General features: G+C 41.9%; 1 protein-coding gene across 3 annotated transcripts in view; it reads right to left on the bottom strand.

Annotated features, from left to right (window-relative positions):
* PARP14 (poly(ADP-ribose) polymerase family member 14) overlaps window positions 1-18,968 on the bottom strand; it is a 59,527-nt gene extending 40,559 nt beyond the window's left edge. For 2 of the 3 annotated variants that reach the window (XM_090277424.1, XM_090277443.1), the window contains exons 1-5: window positions 18,731-18,968; window positions 14,633-14,766; window positions 13,647-13,680; window positions 5,403-5,612; window positions 2,898-3,134 (exon numbers count right to left, since the gene is read on the bottom strand). In XM_090277424.1, the coding sequence (XP_090133550.1) occupies window positions 2,898-3,134; window positions 5,403-5,612; window positions 13,647-13,680; window positions 14,633-14,766; window positions 18,731-18,917 (802 nt within the window). In that variant the 5' untranslated portion in view covers window positions 18,918-18,968. Of the gene's footprint in view, window positions 1-2,897; window positions 3,135-5,402; window positions 5,613-13,646; window positions 13,681-14,632; window positions 14,767-18,730 lie in introns of those variants that run through there. The other variant, XM_090277433.1, reaches the window with a different exon arrangement.
* Between the last annotated feature and the right edge of the window lie 237 nt (window positions 18,969-19,205).

The raw sequence follows: 19,205 nt of genomic DNA, 5'->3' as shown, positions 1-19,205 counted from the left end.
TAAAGATTCCATTAATACTTCTCAGGAGAGGAGAATAATAATATTTATCATAGCTTACCATGTGTCAGACACTAGTCTAAGTGCTTTACACATATTTAATTAATATAATCTTCACAACAACCCTTTGAGGTAGAGACACTATTATTATCATCACTATTTTCAAACGATAAAACTCAGACTAGTAAAGATTAGATAACTTGAACAGGGTCATGTACTGTAAATATCTGAGCTAAGATTAAAGCCAGTATCTGTCTGACCACTAGGCCCATGCTCTTGCCCTTCTACCAGGGGTCCAAACCGAGGTCATCCTCAGAGTCATCCGAGAGCCCAGCCCAGAGACTGACTCACCTCCCACATCCCTGCTATAATTCACCTCTTGCCACTTTTACTGGGTCAGTCCCTAGTATGGTACATGTGCATGTCTGTGGTGAGGGTACTCTTCTCCTTGAAGTCCCTCCTTATTTTGTGTTAGTTATTACACAGGTACAAGGGGTCTAAGAAGGATGGAAATTAGAATGACTTCCAGTAACAATTTGGATTAAAATAGCATCCTTGTGGGAAGATGTTAAAAATAATTTAACCTGTGCATGATTGGCTCCTAGGCCTTGAGCCATATGTAATAAAAAGAACGTGGCCTTCAGAGGTCTAGACACATAGCTTCAACTTTGCAACGTGGCACCATAGAGGCTCCAGGCCTGGGCAATACCAGTAACCACTAACAGGTACTGAACACCAATCATGTGCCAAGCATTTTGCAGGTATAATTTCATTTAACCCTCATGATATTCTTGTGAGGTAAGTAATAACAGGACCTCTGTTTTACAGACGAGAAAACCGAGGATTTGGTGGGTTAAAGTAACCTGCCCAAGATCACAAAGCTGGTAAGCACAAAAGCCAGGATTCAAAGCTGGGTCTACCTGACCCAAGAACCATCAAAGATGTCACCTAAACATGCCCTAAATTCTCCATCCCATTTCCTGTTTTATAAAGAGTAATTATATCTAACCATGCAGGCTATTATGGGGATTCAGTGAGATACTATGGCAGAAAACAAAAGCAAAAAAATCTCACATGTACTAAGTGTTTAATAAGAGTTCCCTCCCTTAAGATTAGGTAACCGTATTTTGTGAGGCTGAACCAAATAATTTCAGAGTGAATTACCTAACATTCTTCTCAAATAATCTACATAAAATACAATATTTCTAAAATAATTCTGTTCTTAATCCGGCTTTATCTACAATTTGCCTCATTATTGGTAACGTACCGTTAAGTGGTGAAATCTCTCACAAGAAAAATGAATGTTATAGGAAAACAGGAGATTGGGAAAAAGTGGAGAAGCTAAGAGCACAGATTATGGGACCAGACTACCCAGGTTCAAATCCTGGCTCTGTCACTTACTAGCTGTGTAACCTTTGTCAAGTTATTTGATCTTTCTGTCCCTAAGGTTCTTTATTTTTTTAATTGTATCTTTTCCATTACCATTTAGTCCTCTTATACCTCACTACCCATCCCCTGCAATCACCACATGTCCATGTCCATGAGTCTTTTTTCCTTTTTGGTTGATCCTTCCACCCCCTAACCATCCTCACCCCCTTAGCTGTCATCCTGCTCTTTATAAAATAAGGATTACAATAATAGCAATGCCTAGAAAGCAATGTCTATAAATGCACTTTGTAGCACCCTGCAGAGCTAAGCAAATGTCCAGAGAGAAAGGTAAAGTCAGTGTATCTCAGACCCTGGAGAAGAGGGAATGAGCGAGGTTAGCAGAGAAGGTGTGGCCAATGTAGTCAGATGATGCAAAAAGGTCAGGTGAAATGGAACCTTTGAGAGGGCCCTACTATGCACAGGTGTAGCTCTGGTATGAAATAAATCTTAATTAAACAGTTCCTATTTTTAGTAGTACACATGTAACTAGACATCCTGAGGACATACACAACTGCCCTATGACCTCCAGATGTTCAAAAGCCCCAAAGTTGTCAGCTTCCACCATTAGCTGGAAGTTAACTTCTAAAGTAGACAGCTCTATGTAGCTCTCTATCTGAGGCCAAGATCAGGCTGAGGGAGATTTAAAGAACATGGGACAGAAACTCCTCTTTTGCTCCTTTGAACAAGGAACACTAGGTCTTTCATTCCATTTTAATCTAAACCATACCTTCACTTTATATTCTCCAACTTAAAAAAGCTGAATGGGAGGTTCCTCCAAGTACCCCATGAAATAATTTATCTTAAGTGAGTGGCATATCACATGATCCTGTCTCAATTTCCCCCAGTTAATACCAAGCACAGTGTTTCTTCTTTCTCTGACAAGGCTGGTCCCCTAAATCCTGCTCCTCGGTCTTGACCTCTAAACGTCAATAAAATCTCCAAGCTGACTTTGCATGTGCCTCAGTGAATTGACAACCCACATCTACAAAACCCTCAGAAGTGTTTCCCTAAGGTTCAACAGGATATGGTCTTCAAAGGGTCACAGCAAAGAGCAAGCCAGTGGCATCTGCTGGTCATGCAAAGTCATCCCTACTAATTTCTGAGTGATGACACTGACAAGGTAAGAAGGGGAAGCAGTGACACTCTCTAGGACCTGTATGTGTTTCTGGCTCTTTCTTTACCTAAACACAGTATTTCCAGGATTCCAAGAATTATATATTTTTCAGTTCATCATGAGAGAATCTCTTTATAACTTTCAAAAACTTGACATTACTTCTCTGAAGTCTGAATCACTGGACACATTAAGTATCATATCCCAGATGAACAGGATTCCTAATAGGATTACCAATGAAATATATGAATAAGAAATATTAATAAAATACATCAGAATTCAACTGATAACTGTTAAGGTCTGCTAACATAGCTTAAATTATGCTAGATAAGGTTTACAAAATCAGGCTAATAGAAATTACCTTTTCTGTCAAAAAACTCAATCTGTGCTGAACTCTCTTCAGGAGAATATTCAACACTGACAACTCTTCCCCCTCCATTTTGAGGATTTTCAAATAAACATTTCAAATTATAGTTGTCAACACCAGGTGGCAGGTTTTCAACCCTGATCGTTTTTGTCACTTCCAGAAGTCTTGGAGAAAGCTGAAGTTGTTTCACGGTACGGTGCATAGCACAATCACCAACAAATGTCTCAGTATCTACAAATCAAATCAATCCATCAGAAAATTATGATTATACCTTTATATTGCACAGAGAAAAAAAACTGTCTGAATATTGAGCTAAAAGGAAGAGCTAAGCACTCAATTTTTGGATGCAAGATTTTAACTTCTACCTGAGAAATCACATGCCTAATATTTCTAGTCTCCGAACAACATTCATCTTACCAGGATTACTGCCACTGAGCTGTGTCCCTACCTCCACTCACAGCCCTCTCCTCCAGCCCTCCTTGACGTAGCCACCTGAGTGCTTTTTCTACCACACAAATCTCATTTCATCCCTTTCTCAAGTCCTTCAATGGCTCCCCATTACCTAAAAGCATGAGTTCACACTCCTTAGCTAAGCTTACAATGCCCTTTGCTATTTGACTCCAAACTAATTTCCAAATATCACCTCTCGTTATTCCCACTCATTTTAGTTTCCATATTGCCACAGAAACTAGTCATTATTTAGAAAAGGCATGCTCTTTTGCCTTTGTATATATAATTTCTTGTGTCTTCTCCAATGTTTTATCTTGGTACTATTCCTCCTTCGGGACTCAGCCCAATGATCTCTTTCAAATACATAAATATTGATGGTGGGCCCATGATGTGTCAGGCTCTGTGCTAGGAGCTGGGGAGAGAAAGATGAATATAACAATTTCTTCAACATTCACCATCCAGGAGGGAGGAAGTCTTGAAAGCAAACAAGTGGTCTATTCTGGGGTCAAACGAGGTGGGAAGATTAATACTGGCACTCAGACAAGGATTCCCAGAGTAAGTGGTCACTGATCTGAGTTTTGAAGGATGAAGAAGAGTTTGCCAGATAGATAAGGGGAGGAAACATTTCAGGCAGAGGGAACAGCAGCGCCATGAAGCAACGTAGTATATTTGGGACCTGACAGGCTGGTACAGCTGGAGTCTGAACTTCATAGAAGGGAGTAGGCAGGGCAAAGCTTTGTTTGGACGCTTGTTCCTCCCTTTCCCCACAGCCTGCTGTTCACAGCCCAGGCAGGCAGGTTCTCCTCTAGCACATTCGTTACTCATTCATGTATGGGCTTCCTCCCTGTCCCATATGAGTTCCTCAAGAGTAGGAACCAAGAATTATTCAAATCTGTATGTACTGTATCTAGACAAGTGCACATAGTAGACGTTCAAGAATTTTGATCAGTGAATAAAAGCAAGTCCATTTAGTTTTACCTTTATAAAAATAATCATAAATTTGAAATAAGAATAGCTCCCTTTATTGATTCTTTACTATGTTTCAGGTACTATGTTAAGACCTTTTCAAACATTATCTCACTTAGTCTTCACAGAAACTATATCAGGTCGAAATTATTATCCTCATTTTATAGGTGAGGAAAGTAAAGCACACATAGGATAGTAACTTGGCCAACCTCAGATAATTAGCTAAATGGTGAGGCTAGAGTTCTGACTTTATGACCTGTGCTCTTAATTAACCAATCCACTGCCATGGCTGTGGAATAGTGAGGCTTGAAATTGGAAAATGTCCTTATTTTTCTGGAGATGGCTCTTTTAACTCACAGATTCCTCTCCCAGACCTCAAAGAGCACGCATTTTCTGCATCACATGCACTTACTCTCATCACATATGTAGATGACCATAAAAGTACGAAGAAGATATATGGTAAAAGGGACAACACAACAGGCTGTATAGAGGTATGCTCCCTGGGTTCAAATCCAGTTCATCCATTTATCAGCATCTCTGCACCACTGTTTCCTCAAGTGTAAAATAAGGAATAATAATAATAATCTCAAAAGGCTATTGAAAGGAACAAATCAATACATGTGAAGACTTTAGCATAGTACCTGACTTACAGTAACACTATATAAGTGTTTGCTATTATTATTTTTACTGCCTTCAAGTCCAGTTTGGTAACGCAGATCAATATTTACTTCTCTAAATGAGGTAACACATATGAAAATGCTGACTCGTGCTTGGAATCACTTTAATAACTTTGGACTTTAGATTTCTATTTGGGTGTATCGTTTCTGTCTCTGTCTCTCTCTGTCTCTGTCTCTCACACATACACATACACAACTCATACAAAAAGTTTATTAAACATACCAGAATATGAATTCAAAACAAAATTGTTTCCCTTTCAAATAAAACAGGATCTATATTAACTTGGAGTCCTCTTACTAGCTACAAAAAGGAGTCAGACTTTCAGAGACATTCCATTAGAGGGGTGTCCCAAAACCCAAAAGTGTGGTGCAAAGAAGACTGAAAGTGAGTGTCACCTAATCTTACCTATATATTTTCGAAAAGTAACTACGGCAACCTCAAAATCTCTGATTACTTCCACTTGAAAATCATCACTGGACAGGCCACTTATGTTCTCCACCAACAAGATTAACATGTCGTCAGTCATGTTTGCGTTGAGATTTTCAAATGCAACCAAAGAGGGAATATTTTCACATTCTTTTGGGATATCCTCCACTTTTGCATCTTCTGACACATCTAATTTTAGGGATAGAAAAGAGGTCAAGATATTATATTTATCTACCATGGTCTTAGCAAAGTAAATTATCATAAGATAATGTCCTCTTTCCTTTCCAACCTCTTAGCTAACTCAAATAAAAAGATATCTTAGAGGTTTTTTGCTTAAATTAATTATGACAATGATGATGTTATTCAATTTTATTACAGTATTCCCTCACTTATTGCCGGTATTATGTTCTAGACCCCTCCGGGATAGGTGAAAATCCATGAAGTAGGAATCGTACATTTATTTTAGTATTTATATATATTTTAAGGCTTTATAAACCCTTCCCACACACTTATAAACCATTCCCAATCCCTTATTAACCTTTCCCACTCCCTTATTAACCTCTTCCACACTTTTATAAACACTACTGATGTTCTTAAACATATTCTACACTCTTAAACCTACATAACTTTAACAACATATGTATACAGTACCGTAAAATCCCGCGATATAGCGAAAAATCCACGATAAATAATTAAATACAATATTTTTAAAGATCCCGCGATAAGTGAACCGCGATATAGAGAGGGACTACTGTACACCTATTTCTAATGACGTATACACAGCACCATATTATAATTATTGAATTTAGTTTCTCAAAAGCAAGGAACAGCCCTAGCCAGGTGGCTTAGTTGGTTGGAGCATCATCCTATACACCGAAAGAATACAGGTTCGATTCCCAGTCAGGGTATATACCTAGATTACAGCTTTGATCCCCAGTCGGAGCATGTACAGGAGGGAACCGACCAATGTTTCTCTCTCACATTGATGTTTCTCTTTCTTTCTCTCTCTCTCTCTCTCTCTCTCTCTCTCTCTCTCTATTTCTCTCTCTCTCTCAACATATACTTGGGTGAGAATTTTTTTTAAAAAGCAAGGGGAATGTTTATGCAGCCTTGTATTGCTAGCAGATGGCATATATTTGAGGCTCAATACGTGTTCGTTGAATTGGAAATTTACTTCTTGGACCATTGGAGGAAAGCAAACATATCTGATGATGCTAAACATGAGCATCATCTAACACTTTATGCCCTGAAAAGCAATAACTTCCCATCACTGAAGAGAAAAAAAAAAAAGGTACATGCACTGAATGACTAAGAAGGTATAATGGTGTAGAGATACATGCACACATCAAACTCACTGAATAGCAATCACTCCAGCCCATTTATTCCTCCTCATTGTTGACCATGAGTGAGTTACACATATGCTTAAAGTCAGTCTTACTCTATGCTTACCTATGGCAGTGAAGCATGATGGGTACAATATTATCTTTAGACCTTCTTGAACAACAATTCAATTGAAGCCCTCATGCTCAAGGTAATGGATATGTGAAGAGGGATGAATACAAAAAACATTAAATAAGGACTTACAGATTTCCTAATGGAGGTATTTAAGAAAAATGAGAAAGGGAACTGACATTTGTAAATGTTTATTTTATTATGGCAGAGTAAAGTGCCATGTGCTCATCAAATCCATTTTGTTTCTTTTCAGGGAAACACTACCCAGACTTTCTACAGTTAAATTCTTATGGTAGAGGTCATGTGGCTAATGGAATATAGATGGAAGTGGTGCATTCCACTTCCAAGGATGGCCAATAAGAGTCTCCTTCATATGAATCTCCATTCTCCCTTGCAGTGACCGGAGAGGCCACATATCAACGATAACAGTATCAAAATCTAGAAGGAGGTTGGATTCCCAAATAACTTTGTGAAGAAATCTAGACTCCACCCACCATGCTAGCTGCCAACTACTGTGATCTGGGGGGTTGTCACAGCAGTTAGATCACCCCAACGAACATTCTTGCTGTGTGCTGGATGTGGCACCCCCCCTCACACACACACACACACACACACACTCACTCATGCCAAATAGAAACCAGCATTCGGTGAGGCAGGTATGACAAACCAAAATGATTACTGGGCTGGGAATAAGGCTATATGAATTCAACCTGATTCTGCCACTTTTTAGCCATGTGACTTCGGGCATATCTGTTAATTATAAAATGAGAGTATTGGACTAACTGAATGGTAGGGGCCTTTCCAGCAATATAGGTTTATCACCCCATGACTATTAGAAGCTTCATCACAAGAAAAACTTGGTTAACTGCCAAATAAAGAGCACCAACAATCAAGCAGGATTCCAAGAAAGAGAGAAAGGGATTGGGCTGGCTTGAAAAAGCTTTAGAGAAGAGGAGAAAGCTGAGTAGATCTTGAAGGATAGATAGAATTTAGGTACAGAAAAGTCGGGTAGAGAGAATTGTAAGCAACAGAAGCATAAGCAGAGTGTCGTGATTATGCCAAACTATTTAGGAAATGGTGATCTGACTGATAAAGCTCAAGGAGCCCTTATGTACAGAGATTTAAGAAATGAGGTCAGAAAAGTCAGCTTTATCCATAACGTGGTTTTGACTTTATCTTGCAGTCGGTTGTAAGGATGAGTCAGAGAAGGTTTCTGTGAAAAGGATGACCAGATATTCAACAAAACAAAGGACTGGTTAGATTTAAGGAGAGGATATCAGGTATAGAGAGACCAAGCAGGGTACTCCTGCCATTCTGGATCTGTGAAATAATAATGGTGGCCTGGGGTGAGGGAGGAATGGATGAGGAAAACTTTATTAAAGATTTGATTTATTTATTTTTATAGAGAGAGGAAGGGAGGGAGAAAGAAAGGGTGAGAAACATCAATGTGTGGTTGTATCTTACATGGCCCCCATCTGGGGGCCTGGCCTGCAACCCAGGCATGTGCCCTAACTGAGAATCAAACCAGCAACCCTTTGGTTCACAGGCCAACCCTCAACCAATTAAGCCATACCAGCCAGGGCAGGATGAGGAAAACTTAAAAAAAAAAAAAAAGAAAAAAGATAAGTCTCTGTGACCAACCTACGTGAAAGCTTACAGAAAAGATTAAAATTTCTAGTAGGTGATGGGCAGACTGGTTATGTGCTTCAAGAGAAAAAAAGGAGACTTCCAGCCAAGACGGAGGCATAGGTAGACACACTTCCCCTCCCTACACAACCATGAGAAGGAATAAATACATCTACCTCAAAACTAAAAACAACCTGAACTACCAGAAAAGTCAATTGCATGGAAGTCCAACAAAAAAGATATGAAGAAGTAATACTCATCCAGACGGGTAGGAGGGGTGGAGCTGAAGTGGAGAGGATGCAGTGTGGCAGTGGTGGCAGCAGCAAGGCAGTGGCTCTGGTTGGCCAGCGGCAGGCTCAGTCACACATTATAAAAGTCAGGAGGGACACCTCGGGAGCAATCCCAGCACCAGACCAAACCATGCAGCTCACGATTCCGGCGCCAGGGAACATAAAGCCTCATTGCTTTTGACTGTAAAAACCAGTGGGGGTTGGGGTGGCAAAAGAAACTGCTGGTCTCTCAGCAGAGTCCATTTGTTTAGAGGGCCCCCACGGTCCTAGAATATCCACAAACCCACTCACTCTGGGAACCACAACCAGGGCAACAGCTAGAAGAGTGCCAGTCCCATAGAGGAAGTGGGTGAAGTGCTGCCTGGGAGGGGGGCAAGTGCTGAGCAAGTGGCATTGCTCCCTTACAGACCCCTCCCCCACATACATCACCATAATGTAATGAAACAGGACACCCCGCACTAATGAATACATAAGGCTCCGCCCCTTACAACGTAACAGGTGCAACAGCTCTACCCAAGACACAGAGACAAACATAGGAGGCTGTCAAGTTGAGGAGACAGAGAAGTATGGCTCAAAAGAGGGAACATATCAAGGTGCCAGTGGAAGAACTAAGCAATGAGGAGACAGCCAACCTAACAGACGCAGAGTTTGAAACAGTGGTGATAACAATGCTCACAGATTTGACAGACATGCTTGAGTATGGCAAATGCATAAGGGAAGAAGTGAAGGCTATGCTAAGTAAAACGAAGGTAAATCTGGACAAAACCAATGATGAAGGGAAGGAAGCCGGGGTTCAAATCAATGATTTGGAACATAAGAAAGAAATAAAGTCAACTAGTACAGAATGAAGAAACAAAAATTCAGAAAAATGAGTAGAGGATTCGGAGCCTCTGGGACAACTTTAAATGTGTCAACATCTGAATCATAGGTGTCACAGAAGAAAAAGAAGAGCAAGAAATTGAAATGTATGTGCAAAAATAATGAAGGAAAGCTTCCCTAATTTGGTGAAGGAAATAAGACATACAAGTCCAAGGAGCACAGAGAGTCCCAAACAAGCTAGACACAAAGAGGACCACACCAAGACACATCATAATTAAAATGCTAAAGGTGAAAGATAAAGAGAGAATTTTAAAAGCAGCAAGAGAAGAGAGTTACCTACAAAGGGGTTCCTATAAGACTATCCACTGATTTCTCAAAAGAAACTTTGCAGGCAAAAAGAGACTGGCAAGAAGTATTCAAAGTGATGAAAAGCAAGGACCTACAAGCAAGAGTATTCTATCCAGCAAAGCAATCATTTAGAATGAGAGGTCAGATAAAGTGCTTCCCAGATAAGGTAAAGCTAAATGAGTTCATTATCACCAAGCCATTTTTATATGAAATGGTAAAGAAAGAGAAGAAGATCAAAACTATGAACATTAAAATGACAACAAATTTACAACTATCAACAACTGAATCTAAGAAATAAAAACAAAGCAAACTAAGCAAACAACCAGAATAGGAACAGAATCATGGGCATGAGGATCATTTGGAGGGTTATCAGCTGGGAGGGGGTAGGCAGAGAAATGAGGATTAAGAAGTGTAATTGGAAGGTACAAAACAGACAGGGGGGGTGTTAATAATACAGGAAATGGAGAAGCCAAAGAACTTACATGCACAACCTGTGGACATGAACTAAGGGGGATGGGACTGCTGGAGGGAAGGGGGGTACTGGGCCAAGGGCAGTAGAGGGAAAAAATTGGGACAACTGTAACAGCATAATCAATAAAATAATATTTAAAAGAGAGAGAGAGAGAAACACAAAAGACAGGAGGGCACTGGTTTGGAGGCAGGTGGCACAGGTGGCTTCACACGTGTTAGCTCTGACATACTTTCCAACAGAAAGATCTGACACAAGGTCTGGAACTTAGAAGAGGATCCAGGCTGGAAATACAGACTTGGTAAAACCAGAATTTGCTGACCACAAGGACCAATATTTTTCTACTCTTGCTGTCTCTCTTCTCCTAATTCTTCCACTTGTTGGTTTCCACCTGTCAGGCCCAGCCCATCTCAGCTTAGCCTGGAGCAGGACACTGGCTTAGTGCTCATATCCCCTGATGCTGGTGTGTGCTTTGATTGACTTTTTCCTGATCTGTCAACTGCCTGCCGATCTTTACCTTGAAGCTCTGGGTTTCAGGCATGCCTAGTGCACCTGTGATGCAGTGTCCTCAGCTCTCATCCATGAGATATGGGACCTATTAGGTAACCACCCTCCAATGGACATACGGGTCCAGGAAGCACAGAGAGTCCTAAACAAACTAGGCCCAGGGAGGACCACACCAAGACACATCATAACCAAAATGCCAAAGGTTAAGAATAAAGAGAGAATCTTAAAAGCAACAAGAGAGAGGAGAATTACTTACAAAGGAATACCTATAGACTTTCAGCTGATTTCTCAAAAGAAACTTTGCAGGCAAGAAGGGACTGGCAGGAAATATTCAAAGTGATGAAAAGCAAAGCCCTACAACCAATATTACTCTATCCAGCAAAGATATCATTCCGAATGGAAGGGCAGATAAAGTGCTTCCCAGACAAAGTAAAGCTGAAGGAGTTCATCATCACTTAGCCATTATTATATGAAGTGTTAAAGGGACTTACTTAAGAAAAAGGATATCAAAACTATGAACATTAAAATGAAAACAGTATCACAACTATCAACAACAGAAGCTAGGGAATGGAACAAAGGTAAACTAAGCAGACAACTGAAGTGGGAACAGAATCATAGGTATGGGGAGCACGTGGGAGGAGGGTAGCTGGGAGGGGGAAGGGGAGAGGGAGGGAAATGGTGCAGGAATTAAGAAGCAAGGTAGAAGGGTGGGAAATAGACAGGGGGATGTTGAGAAGAGCTTTATGCACAACCCATGGACATGGACTAAGGGTGGGGGACTGCTGGAGGGAGGGGGGTTGCTGAGTGGAGGGGAGCAAAGGGAAAAGAAATTCGGACAACTGTAACAGCATAATCAATAAAACATACAAAAAATTAAAAAATTAAATAAATAAAATTCATAAAAATATAAAAATAAAATTTTTTAAATGGAAAGCAGGAATTACTCTAAAGAGACTAAAAAAAAAAAAAAAAAAAAATTCCTGCCTCAGCCCTGACTGGCTCAGTTGGTTGGAGCATTGTCCCATACATCAAATGGTTGTGGGATTGATTCCCAGTCAGGGCACAAGCGTAAGTTGCAGGTTCGATCCCCAGTCAGGATGCATACAGGAGGCAACTGATTAATGTTTCTCTCACATCGATGTTTCTTTCTCTCTCTCTCCCTCCCTTCTTCTCTCTCTAAAAGCAATAAACATATCCTTAAGGTAAGGATTTTTTTAAAATCCTACCTCAAAGAATCATGAGTTTCTTAAAGAAACCATTCATACTAGATTCTACAGCTTAATAGTATATCCATGTTAGGTAAAAACAACCTAAACATCCCTATCAGACTATTTTACCAAGCAAAGACAGCTCTCATCCTAATGCCTTTTTAAAAATCTAAACATGTTCTTAAGACAATTTCAACTGTAGAAGAAAATACGCATTTCTTGGACTTCCTTTTCCCTAAGATCTGGATATATGTATCACTATCTCTCTTGATCAGCCATTCAACACGTTTCATCATTTCCTCCCCTTTATAACAGCACGCTTAGCCAGGAAAACTAGTCACTTCTTTAGTAAATGTAAGGTGCTATAGGCCAAAGCCCAGACACTAGTTAAACAATAGAGTCCACAACAGCTACTAGGTTTCAGGCTCTTTCTTACAGCAGATGGGACAAGAAGAGCTGCTGCTCTTCTGAAGGGCTGTACCCACATCCTGTATGCCCCACTCCAAAGCTTTCATCCACAGAGGATCCCTACCTTTTTGTTGTGGCTCGAGAGGACAGCACTTTCCACACCCCGTGCTCAGAAGCTAACTTAGCCACATATAGCACCCATTGATATATCATGTCCTTCTCGATAGCAGTTTGGGCACAAGTGGGCTCTGAGGTATGGGAAGCTGGGGTGCTTGGTGGTGGCAAATGTAGCTCAGCCCCAGATTTGAAAAACCACTGGGAGCATGGCGGCACACAGGACCCACTCCACACACCAGTTTTCCTGTGGGGAACCAGGCCTGCATTTCTGTAATAGCTAAAAAACTTGCTTTCTGCTAAAAGACCCCCTCATCCTGGGCTGAGAACAGATGTTCAGCGTGTAACCTTGGAGCAGTTTCTCAGGATCTATTCTGAGCTGATTTTAAAGGACAGAATGTGGCTAGGTCAGTTATCCTTATCATCCATGCATGTATAACATTCTTTTCTCTGTTATATAAATATGATAATCATATAAGGCAATAATTGGCACAATGATTTATAACTTTCTTGGATATAATCCACCTAAAGAGTTAAAAGCCTGTTCAGGTAGAGGCAAACTGAGCTTTCTCCTTTAGAGAGTGGACAGTTTTGTCCCCTCTTCTCCACAGGATTATTGCAGTCTGTGTGCATTTATTTATTTGATCCACAACGCCATGGACCCCGCTGGTCAGAGGTCCACGACACTGAAGGTCAGTTCATCACCACCTTCCAGGCACCTCTATGCCCATGTCTCCCAGTCCCCACAGACAGAGTTGTTCCCATCCTTCTGACCTGAGCCCTTAGAGCTCAAGTGGCTCCCCCAGTGTTCACTCTCTGCACAGCTGGCTGAGAGCAAGAAGATGATGCAGCCCAAGGCACCCCCAAGATGGGAAAACCCTGCCTTGTGTGGTAAAGAAGATAAGGATGATGTCTACAACTGCCATCTTTAATAAAAGCAAAACTGCCTTGCAAAGGCCAGTCATCTCAACTGAGACCTTACCTGGTTCTTTGGCATATTCTTTGGTCTTGGATTCCTGAAATCCAAACAATAAAAGCTGAATTAATAAATTACTAATAATTTCTTTTTTTAATCCTCACCCAAGGATATGTTTATTGATTTGAGAGAGAAATAGAGAGAAACATCAACGTGAAGAGAAAAACATTGATTGGTGACTTTCTGAATGCACCCAAATCAGAGATCAAGCCATGGCAGATAAATATAGCATCTTGACCTCTTTTGTATCCCTAAAATCAGATGCTCCAACTAACTGAACCACCTGGCCAGGGCTACTAATAGTTCCTTTACATTAAGAAAATGTGCTGGAGACTGGACTAGAGATGTAGGATCAATAGAAATGATAATAAAAAGGTCTGGCAATGACGCTTTGGAATGTACCCCATGTCTAGTGGCATATCCAGTTACTCAGCAAAAAAAATCACTGGTAAAAACGAGTCACAAACAAAAACCCCAACGAACAACAAGTATCCAGGGTATGGGGTAAGACCTACATCTTTTCTCCATTTAACATTTATTGAGTGTTTCCTATGAATAAACACTGTGCCATTTGTTTTACAGAGGTTGTCTCATCTAATCCTCACAAAATCCACAAAGGCAGATACTATTACTACACCATTTTAGGAAATACTAGTACATACAATATGGATTGTTATCCCCTCAAAACAATGTAAAAATAAAACAAATATAGCAAGTTCCAGGCTAAGGGCACCCAGGACAAACAGACCCAACATTTTACATCTCATACCACCCTTATTAGAACCCTCAAATCTTTTTCCAAAAGTGTCTAAAATCGAACGATAAGTGCCCCTCCTTCATTATGCCATACCTATCCCACCATATCTGTAAGTTGCATTTCTCACTCCAGTTTGATTTGCACTTTTCATTCCACTACGTTTTCTTCATTGTGCTTCCCATCCCACACACCTTGGAAGAACATCCTACTTCCCTTTTACTCACTATTTACTTACCTTTTTTGGAATTTTCCCCTCAGAGACATCATGGACTTCATCTGGGGTTGTGGGCAGCTGGACACTTAACTTAAACGTTCCTCTTCCTGGCCATACTAACTCGTGGTTCTCTCTCTCCAGAACTTTCTGCCGAACTGAAATATCAAAAAAGAAGAAGGAGAGGAGGAGGTGGAGTCGGAGGAGGAGGTGGAGTGGGAGGAGGAGAAGACAGGGAGAGAAAAAAGGAGGAGAAGAAGGAGGAGGAGGAAGAGGAGGAGAAGAAGAGGAAGAAGTCAAAGTTAATTGTCAGTCAATCTTTATTCACAAAATTATTTCATGATTTCCACAGGCTTTGTCATAGTCAATATAGAGGCCTTGTGTGGTAAAAAAAGGAAAAGTTTAGCAAACAGACACAGATGTGAATTTTAGCTTTAAACTTATTTTTTAACCTTAGGCATGTTCCAACACCTCTGTATTCTTACATATTAATAACTAATAAAAATGGTCTTACATGGGTCTTACATGGATTACACTGAAGAAACATTATCAAGAATTTAGTAAGTACCTGGTGCTCAGTAAGCACTCCGAAAGGGAGCAATGTTTATTGTACAGTAAAGGGAAATATTAGAGCACCCATCATGGTGAGCCAGTGAAGACTGGGTGCTGGGGCAAGGCATGATAAAAGCCATGTTTTAGGAAGGTGACTCAGGTAACCAGGGGCAGAATGGCCAGGAGACTAGTTAAAAAGCTATTTCAATCAACTCTTTAACTTGTGAAGATAGCAGCCTCACATCTGATAGTAAAAGGAGAAGAAAAGAAGGGATGGAGAGATTAAAAATAATAATAATAGCATATCAGGCAGCTAGGTGGTAGTAAAAAAACAGATAACAGACGTAAGTGTTCAGAAAACCTGGATGTAACTTCCAGTTCTGCCACAAACTAGATGAGTGACATTGAGAAAATACCTTCTCTTAAATCTGTTTCCCTGCTCCAATGAGGGTCTGTGAATGAATTTTCTAACACCCACAAGAGCTATGCAAATGTAAGTTATAATTATGAAAAAGAGCAGCCAGAGAGACAAAGGGAAAGCCAGACTGTGGAGAATAGGGAATGAGTTTAGACGAGGTGTGCTCGGCAGTCAGATGGTACAAAAATGTCAGGGTGAAGGAGAACCTTTGACAGGGCCCTACTGTTTCCAGGTGCGGCTCTGCCATGACTGCTGGGTCACTATGCTGTATTCTGATACAGTTGGCCTGATGAACCCAAGGATATAGGTAGGAATCTTTCAAAAAGAAGGGTTTTAACAGCTTTTCTACCTCAACCATCCATGAGGAGGTAGGAGAAGTGAGGTCTTAACTGGATGCCACCTGGACGAAACAGACCCCCAGAAACAAAATGAGAAGAAACGCTGGACTCTAATTCACTTTTTATGGGAGGGCAGATGTTTTCACATGGACTCCTAAGAGGCTGCCCTAAGCCTGAGTGAGGCCTGGATAAGACCCCTGAAACCAGAGAGGAAGCTAAGTTTTCTAAGTCATGGACCTCTGTGATGCATTCACTTTATTATCCCTTAGACTTAGGCAGAGTCCCATCTGGGCAGTTAGATGTGCCAACCTGCTCTCTGTCCCATATGTCTGGGCACCACTACTTCAAGAGGCAAGATCAGTAAGTGCTCCCCAACCAAAAGGAGGCAAATCTGGGAGGAAAAAGAACTGGAACTCTGATGTCCAGCCACGCTTACCCGTGTGACCCACGTCCCTTCTGCACTAACCTCAAACCACCCATATTTACTTTTGTTTAAAGAAACGATGGCTTTCCTTACCCGAAAGAGACTGACAAAAATCAGGAGCCAGATTATGACCACAGAGGATAAATGTACACATCTGAAACGGGGTTTAAAGTCTTCTAAGTCGATTTACACTCAACTCCTCAGAGATTCAGTGAACTATAGAAAAGTAAGATACAGTTTCTAAATAGTTCCTGTGTGCTCTGGAGTAATTTCTACAGAGAAATGCTGGTGGGCTCCTTCTTATTATGTGAATTATGTGACAAAAGCCATATTACACAATGAGCCTGCGCCTGCTGAGGCCACTTCTGGTGTGCAGGTGGAGGGATCCCTGTAAGAGATCTGCCCCAGGACTGCTAGGGCAGCTCATTCATTGTTAGCAAATTCCTGGCAAGTTGCTGCAGAGAAAGCTATTCATCTGATAGGAAACTGAAACTGACTGGGACTTTCCACCTCCCAAGAACCTTGACCATGTAAGTTCTTGACTGCACTAAGTTTTGAGATGTCTGTGATGGAGGTAACACAAAGGGACCGTGGGAGCAGCCTCGGGGTGGAGGAAGGGAGTCATGGGCTAGAATATGTGAAGAAAGAAGCCTGGCATGAGACTGAAATTCGTTCTTTGAGGGCTAGAACAGAATGATGTTATCATCACAAAATTATATTTTGCACTGATCATATTTTTATGCTGTTTGTATTTTCTATAATTGTATTCCTTTTTGTTCATTCAGGGTCAACAACAAACAACTGGGATCCTCAAACTTGAGTGTATTGGGATGCTGATTCAAAGTGCTGATTCCCTCTCACCGGCACACACTCAGGGTTCTTGAGTCTCTAGGACAGAGCTGGGCTGTGTCTGTCTAACCTGTTGTGAGTTGAATGCAGGAGGGCTGTGGTCCCAGGTGAGAACTACTCCGGATGGTAATGGGATGCTAAAGAAGAAAGAAACGTCTGTAAGGGCCAGACCCATGGTGATGCTAACAGTTGGAATCAAAGTGGTAACATCCACTGAGAAAATGACTTACATCTCATGGCTGCCCTTCTGAGCATTCCTTAGTGAAATTAATCCTTGGAAAACTTTGTACTTTTATTTCATAAAGGTTCTGAGCCAAGTGGGTCTCTGACCCCCCGCCCGCTTCACTTCCTTCACACTTATCTGTATACCCCTTTCCTCTCTGGGTTTCATCTTTCCTTCCTGGATCCTTTCCTAAAGCTTTCCAATTGCTCTCATGGCTTTGTAAGCCTCCTAGCCTCTTCTCTGGCCCAAATGGTTCTCCAACCCAGCAACAGAAAAGCAGGATCCTTCCCTATGAGATTTCAACGGCCCGGTGGAAGTCTTAAGCAAGCAGATATTTTTGGTGGGTATTTGTTCTCCCCCTTTCTTAAACAGCAACAGCTGGCGGGAGGAGAGGCTCAACTGCCTGTGAGGAGGGCATTTCCCCCTCAGAGCTCCCAGCCTTGACCAACTCAGTCTGAGGACCTCCCTGAAAGCAAGAGACAAAGTACCTAACTACCAACAAAGATGCTGTGTTGATCAAGAGCAAGCTGTCATCCCCCTCCAGTAACTCTCCCTATTTCACTCAGACAATGTGAATTTAGGCAGTGTCTTTGCTCCTGTCTCAGCTGTCCCCAGAACCACTGGGAATCTCCATGACCCATGGGGAAATTGTCATCACTCCTGGCATTGCTTAGCCCCTTTCTCCCCCCACCTAAAAACTAACAGATAGAAAAGGGGCTTTCCCTCTCCCTCCTTCTCAAACAGAGGATTGGCCATTCCCACAGAATCAGTTATCAAACCCGAACAGCACACAAATATGTCTCTTCCATCCCCACACTGACTCTTTGTTTAAGAACTCACTTGTCCTCACTCAGAATACTGTATAAATCTCTTGTCTGAGTTTCATGGTCTCTTCCAAAATAAATGTACTTATTTTCAACCAAATGTATCTCCCTAAAGTATTTAATGTATTTGAACATATTGTCCCTAAAAACTTTCTCTTCCCTTAAAACCATGTTCTAGAACTGCTGCTTTAATAGGCAGAAGACAAAAAGCACAATTGTTACAAGTCTGCCAAGAACACACTATGTCTCCTAGTAAAAGGAGGTGAGTGAACCATTTACCAGCGCCTTTCTATTCTATACCTTGCGCGGTTCTGCCACCGCCTCCGGGCAGCATCTCTGAGCGCCTGCAAGCGCAGGGCTAAGGAACCACAGCGACCCCCCGCGCACCCTTGGCCCATTCTGCAACCCCCGACTGCTGCTGGAGCCAGGCGGGTTCTCCCGCTGCGCAGCCTAGTCCCAAGTTTCCCGCTCACGCTCGCCCGGGCGCCCCTCACCGTCCAGCGGGTAGAAGAGCACCAGGAAGCGGGCCGGGTTCCCGGGCTCCTGGCGGACCTCACACTCCCCGCCTCCCGATCTCTTCTGGCTCTGGAAGTACATCTGCAACTTGGTGCTCAGGTTCTTCGGGGGATCGGGGCCCCAGGACCCCTCGACCAGCAGCGGGAAGAAGCCGGGCGCAGCCATCTTCAGCTCAGCAGCGCGGAGTGCCAGTCCTACCCCAGCTCCGGGCGGTTACCTTTGCCTCTTTCGCTTTCGTTTCTGGGAAAACTCCTCCCTGCCCCTAGATTCTGCTTTATTAACAGAAGCACGGGATTTGATTAGTCAACCCTCCCATCTTCCCTCCTTCGGGGGGGTCCAGAGCAAAGGTTTTTGGGCGTCCACGAGTCCCTACGCTCAGGTCTTATTTGCCACTCAGGCAAGCCACAGGTGAAATCAGCAGCTTTGGGTCTCAAGACTTCATGGCAACAAAGT

This window comes from Furipterus horrens, unplaced genomic scaffold (genome assembly GCF_987537825.1).
Source record: "Furipterus horrens unplaced genomic scaffold, mFurHor1.1.pri manual_scaffold_1, whole genome shotgun sequence".
NCBI classification, from domain to species: domain Eukaryota; kingdom Metazoa; phylum Chordata; class Mammalia; order Chiroptera; family Furipteridae; genus Furipterus; species Furipterus horrens.
The sequence above is the reverse complement of the archived record's forward strand: the minus strand, read 5'-3'. Positions and strand labels throughout refer to the sequence as shown.